Source organism: Rhagoletis pomonella, unplaced genomic scaffold (assembly GCF_013731165.1).
Source record: "Rhagoletis pomonella isolate Grant_MI unplaced genomic scaffold, Rhpom_1.0 Rhpom_scaffold_00009, whole genome shotgun sequence".
NCBI lineage: Eukaryota > Metazoa > Arthropoda > Insecta > Diptera > Tephritidae > Rhagoletis > Rhagoletis pomonella.
The window spans coordinates 982,638-989,478 of NW_023458563.1; the positions used below are offsets into that span (position 1 = coordinate 982,638).

General features: G+C 40.6%; 1 protein-coding gene across 1 annotated transcript; it reads left to right on the plus strand.

Moving 5' to 3' along the window:
- The first annotated feature begins 3,807 nt into the window (after positions 1-3,807).
- LOC118745797 lies at positions 3,808-4,356 on the plus strand. Its single transcript, XM_036479472.1, has one exon. It carries the CDS (start codon positions 3,808-3,810, stop codon positions 4,354-4,356), a length of 549 nt encoding a protein of 182 aa, XP_036335365.1.
- The last annotated feature ends 2,485 nt before the right edge of the window (positions 4,357-6,841 follow it).

Sequence of the window (6,841 nt, forward strand, 5' to 3'; positions counted from 1 at the left end):
CTGCGCTAACACCGTGACGAGCCAGGAGCTCCCCACATTGGTGACCCTCGACACAAGGAATTCGCGAAGGTTCGAAAAGCACGTGACGGCATCGGCCACTTGAACAAAAAATATATACGTTTTGTAGCGTGAAGAAGAGCTAGCCGTGCACTGCGTCGCTGACGTGGTTTTGTCTGCAAGGATGTCTGAAGAAGAACAGGATAATGCCACAGGTGCAGCCCACACGCCGGAAGAAAATCGTTTTACCGGTGAGTTACAACACATCAGCATTAGACCGCCTGCATTCTGCAAGCAAAGGCCCGAGTTATATTTTATCCAGATGGAATCCAATTTTGCAATTTCACATGTAAAAAGCGATGACACGAAGTATCATTATGTGATCAGTTCATTAGATGCGGAGGCGATAATGCAAATTGCTGACATTGTAAGCAACCCGCCGGCAGAAAATAAATACGAGGCAGTTAAAAAAGCACTGATTGCTGAATATGCCGACTCTGATCAGCGAAAAAATACGCAAGCTAATTAAAGAAAGTGAACTCGGTGACTTAAAGCCTACACAACTGCTGAAACGGATGAGAGAATTGGCCAGGGATAAACTTAGTGACGATGTGCTAAAATCGCTATGGCTCGAACGGTTACCTGTTAATTAATGTACGTGCGGTGATATCAATTGGCACTGGCGATACAACAGACATGGCACGACAAGCGGACCAGATGATGGAAATGTTAAATTTTTCGAATGTATCAGCCATACGTGGCGAGCCTACACTCGGTAAGCAGATACAACAGCTACAAGCTCAAATAGACGAACTCAAAGTGTCTCGAGCACTACGCAATCAGAGTAGAGGTACAAAAACTCGTGACAGAAGCCAGTCGCGTCCACGATTTCCGTTCTGCAAATATCACTGGCGTTTTGGTGTGAAGGCAAAAAAATGCTTCGAACCATGCCAGTTCAATAAACTAGACATGACGGAAAACTGAAGGAAGCTCTGTTAGCAGAGACGACGATTTAACTGAAAGTCGTCGTCTTTTCATAAATGATCGAAAAACAAATCGTCGTTTCCTTATTGACACCGGCGCCGATTTCTCCGTAGTCCCACCACAAAAATGCGACAAGTTAGACTTAAACCACAGCCTGTATGCAGCTAATGGTACTCCGATAAAAACTTACGGAACAAAGCTTCTCCAAGTCGACTTCGGGTTAAGAAGAGCAATGGACTGGAAGTTTGTGGTTGCGGACGTCACTCGACCTATTATCGGAGCGGATTTCCTTCACATGTTTGGACTGCTCGTTGACTTAAGGAGAAAAAAACTTGTCGACACAACAACAAAGTTTGAGGTAAGCGCACTTGCTTGTACAACTTCTAGAGAACAAATGTATACAGTTGCACCAAACCTGCCTGGTCCGATCAAACGTATGCTGGATGAGTACAAAGACTTGACAACACTTGAGACTTGACGTCTCCCATGCCTCACTTAGCACGAAAGTTCGACATCATATAGTCACCACAGGTCCTATTTTTTGTAAAGCGCGCAGACTTAATCCCGAAAAGAATGCCATTGCAAAGAAAGAATTCGATTACATGCTAAAAAAGAACATCTGTCGAGTTAGTAGCAGCCAATGGGCAAGCCCGCTTCATATGGTCCCCAAAAAAGAAGAAGGTAAATGGCGTCCATGTGGCGACTACCGCCGACTCAACGCAATGACTCAACCTGATCGGGACCCGATACCGCACATACAAGACTTTGCGCAAAAATTATATGGTAAGTCTGTATTCACCATAGTAGATTTAGAACGTGCGTACAACCAGATCCCGATCGCTGAAGACGATCGTGAAAAGACTGCCGTAATAACACCCTTCGGGTTATTTGAGTTTAATGTCATGACATTCGGTTTGCGCAATGCGAGTCAGACGTTTCAACGCTTTATGAACGATATATTCCAAGACATGGAGTACGTTGTCGTTTATATAGATGACATTTGCATTGCCTCAGCGTCAGAGGAAGAACATGCGACTCACTTGCGCAAAGTGCTTCAGCGGCTACGTGATAACAACCTAAAAATAAACGCTTCTAAATGCCATTTCGTAAAGCCAGAAGTAAATTTTCTAGGTTACAAAGTGACGAAAGATGGCATTGATCCACCAGCTGACAAAGTCGAAGCCATCGCCAATTTCAAAATGCCCACTGTAGCTCACGAATTGAGACAGTTTGTCGCTATGCTCAATTTTTATCGTCGCTCGCTGCCGAACGCTGCCTTGTCACAGGGTAAACTCCTCAAGTTGATAAAAGGGAATAAAAAGCGAGATAAAACGCCTATAAGTTGGAATGATGAGACGAGAGAAGCATTTCAACAATGCAAACGTGATTTAGCAATGCAACGTTACTTGTACACCCATCGCCAAATGCCAAATTAGTACTCCATGAAGACGCAAGTAGTTATTGCGTAGGTGCAGCGATCCACGAGGTAAGAGATGGTGCGTTGTACCCATTAGGTTTTTTCTCAAAACGCATGTCAGAAACGCAAAAAAGACAAAGTACGTACGATCGGGAGTTACTCGCCATGTACCAGTCCGTCAAGTATTTTCAATACCTTATCGACGGCCGTTAGTGCACGATACTCACCGACCATAAACCACTCACATTTGCTTTTCAGCAGAAGCCCGACAAAACTACCCCGAAACAGACGCGGTATCTTAGCTTCATCAGCGAATTCACCACCGACATACGACATGTGTCCGGAAAAGCCAACGTTGTGGCGGATCTGTTGTCTCACGTAGAGTCAATCTTCAGTGGCGAACAAATTAATTTTGAACAACTAGCCCGAGAGCAAGTAAACGTCGTGGAACTTCAACAACTCATGAGAAATACTTCACTTCAACTCCAGCCGATAAAAATACCAGGCACTAATTTAACGGTCATATGCGACTTATCAACCAAAAACGTGCGCCCGTACGTGTCGGAAAAGTTTCGTAAACAAGCCTTCGAGTCGGTTCACAACATTAGTCATCCGGGAAAGAGGTCGACGATTCGGTTGGTGACAGAGCGCTTTGTATGGCCGCGTATGAAACGACAGATTAGCAACATGGTATCTTCATGCCTGCAGTGTCATAAATCAAAGAGCTGGAAGCACAATCGCACAGCACTAGACAACTTTGCAGTGCCCTCGAAACGATTTCGTCACATCAACATTTAGGGTGCTCACAGTTCTATATTATCTACTGTGTTAATTTTGCCACCTGGTAACTTTAAAACTTTTTACCATATGGTAACTTTGTTTGTTGTTGGTTCCCATACTAATTAGAGATAACACTTTTGGGCAAAATTACTCGACTTTGTCTCATGTTTATGTTTTGTGTTAAACTGGCATCTATCGCTGCTTGTACATACATACATGAATTTCGCTTTGGGCGCAGCGCTGCTTGTACATAAGTTTCTCTTTGCGCCTGCCTGGAGCTGGCAAAGGTTCTTTATTTTATTTTTGCGCTGTGCTAGCTGAGTATAAAAAAGAGAAGAGAGAATAGAGAGAAATATGTATGTGGTTTGTTGATGCTCTCTAAACACAAACGCGTGGAAGGCAAACGGTCTAGCAATGCGTGGTATTGTTGATCAACTTAATACTTTATTTAAACATAAGGGTTGCTCACAGTTCGAGTGTATTATCTTGTTAAAGTTGCCACCTTTTAACTTTAGAAGTAAACTGTGAATACCCTAATTAATATTATTGGACCGTTACCACTGTCAGAAGGGTATAAGTATTGTTTAACCTGCATCGATCGATTTTTTCGATGGCCTGCCGCAATACCCATGCAAGACGTTACGGCTGAAGCTGTTGCCAAAGCACTGTTACACGGATGGATAGCGCACTTTGGTGTGCCGGCTGCCATTACCACCGACCAGGGTAAACAATTTGAATCGAGGTTATGCAAAGAGTTGACGAACCTGGTTGGCGCTAAGCACTTTAGGTCAACTGCGTACCATCCTCAAGCGAATGGTCTGATTGAGCGCATGCATAGGACGCTAAAGACAGCAATCAAGTGTCACACCGATAGTAATTGGATCAGCTGCCTTCCCATAGCGTTATTAGGGCTTCGTACAACTTATAAAGAAGATTTGGGAGCGACGCCAGCAGAAATGGTATACGGCGAAAATTTAAAGTTACCCGGAGAGTTTTTCACCAACCACACGAGCGAAGGCACAGGCGATGAAGTTATTGGCAATTTAAAAAATGTAATGACGAATCTTAAACCAGTTTCAACATCGAACCATGCTGCGAACAAAGTTTTTGTGCAGCGAGATATCAACAACTGCACGCATGTTTTCGTTAGGGATGACTCTGTACGACGGTCCGTTTAAAGTCGTTCGCCGTTTCGATAAGTACTACGATCTAGAGATGAAGAATAGAGTCGCGAGAATTAGCATAGACAGACTCAAGTCCGCACACTTCACCGAAGATGACAACGGAACAAGCGATCAAACACAAACTGCAGTACAACAACCAGTTCAGCGACCAGAGCCGACACAGAGAAGTATTCTTAAACCCACATCAGAATCGTCAAAAGAAGAAAAGGTTACAACTGCAACGCGAGTTGGACGAAGGGTGAATTTTCCGAAACGTTTTGCCGACTTCATCTAACGATGAATCTGAAGGGGGAGTAGATGTGGCGGCAAAAAAGTTAGTCACCCTACTATTAGCTATTAAAATTTAGTTTGAGATATACTTGTATGTAAAACCTGGTAACAATGTTTTAATCATGTTTCATTCCAATAGCATATTATGATCCAGGTAGTAATAAATCGAGATATTGGTTACATATTGCACTTTCTAAAGGTTATTGGCCGTTTTAATATAATAGTGCTCCCTTATTACATAAAGGAATTTGTTATTTATCATCTAAATACAAATAATACATTTTGAATACTTATCCATGTTATGTTTCCCTCGTGTGACCACCACGCAAATATCGGACTTAAAAGTACCAAAATAAAGCAATACATATGTAGATAGCCCTTTTTACATAACATTTCTATTTCTTAAATTATGTCAAATGTCCCTGCGCCCTGAGCGGTGCAAAACAAGCTACTGTTCGACTAGCTGCGAAGCAGACAGAAAATAGGAAAAATGATTCGAAAACTATGATTTCTATAGATTTTTGTACGGGCTATACGATGGCACTGAGCGTTTTCCAAAATTTTCCCATTTTCATGGTGAAAATTCTGAACGAAAATTTATTTGTAATTTTTCTGAATTATGGTCATTTTTAATATTGTTTTTAGTTATCTCAATCGAAAGATCAAGTCTTTTTACATATAAATCACTAATAAAAAAGGACTTTTTTTTACTTTTCCGAGCTATAAAGCCTTAAAGAGCGCAGCGCCCTAATCTGCTAACCGTGTGAGTCATAATAATATTGTTATAACTTTGCAACTACTTGATGTTTAATTCTGAAACTTTCGCAAAAACTTCCCTACATAGTCATCTACAACACTGTTTTAAAACAAAAAATTTATTTCAAACTTTATGACACAGCTTTTGCATTTGAAAACAAACACCCTCTTAATTCTCATAAAAAAAATATGAACCTGTAGTTTTATTTGTAGTAAGTATTAAGAAGTGGTGTTAAACTTAAATTCTTTGCTTTGTTTGTAGTTTATTGTGTGAAAATTTCAAATCGATCGATACACAAACGACTGAGATATAGCGCGTTAAAGTGACAATTTTGTTAAAATTCTCAAGAATCAGTTCAGCCCAAGGTACATTGAACAGGTAGTATCAGTAGAGCAGCTGATTTGATTTATTTTCAAATTATTTGGTCTCGAAAATGTCAAATATTTTTAATTTTTTCTCACAAAAATTCTGAATTGTTAAAATCCATTTGCATGTGAAACCTTTTTCCATACAAAACAAGCGATTGAATAGCAGCTTTTGGAACGTTCGCCCAACTCGGCAGCACGACCGCTGATTACTGGGCCTTGCAAAGGATGGATCAATGCTTCGAGAAGCAAACAAATTTACTAGGAAAGAAAGTTGCATAAATTTTTATTTTTTCCAATTTCAATTTTTTATTTTTTATAATTTTTTGTATTTCACATGGCACACTTTGATTTAGAAGAAAAAATTCAGAACAGTTTTTGACACTTTCGATACCAGAAGCAACAACAAAATACACGCAAATGTTGTTTTTGCTCTACTGATACTACCTGTTTAATGTGCCTTGGTTCAGCCCAATAATAAAATTTCAAACAACGCCACGCTGCAGCTTTTGTATGTTCGATCACAGGAAAATAAATAGCAAAGACAATAGCAAAGACAAATTTAAATTTGAACAAATCGTCGCCTGGCTTGATTCAAAGCGAACATTTGAAAGCACATTTTTATGTTGTGCCTGTAGCTGGGTGCGCAAAGTTGCTGGCTGCAATTAATTGCGACCGAAAGTGTTTAGAATCTTTATTTTCGTTTTTTTTTTAATTATGAAAAAGTATCTGTGAAGTGCACAACGAAAAAAAAGTGGTTCGGTTACAGGTTACATGTTACTACTACAAGTACTAGTGAAAAGTTACGCAGCGGGAGTCAATTGTCACCTCCTAGGACAACTCCATGTTAAATGCGACAGTAGAAAGCATGGCTGGTAGATTTGCAAGGTACTGGTATTCGACTCCCGAAAACTAGTGAACTCACTAGTTCTGTACTAGTATTTCCGCTGCAGGGATATTAAAAGATTGATGCACACACATGCATATACATATGTATGTATATACATACGAGCACCAATTAATTTCATTTAAAGCACTGATAGGCACTGCCTTGCCTGCGGGCAAAGCTCTTTTAAGCTTTCTATAC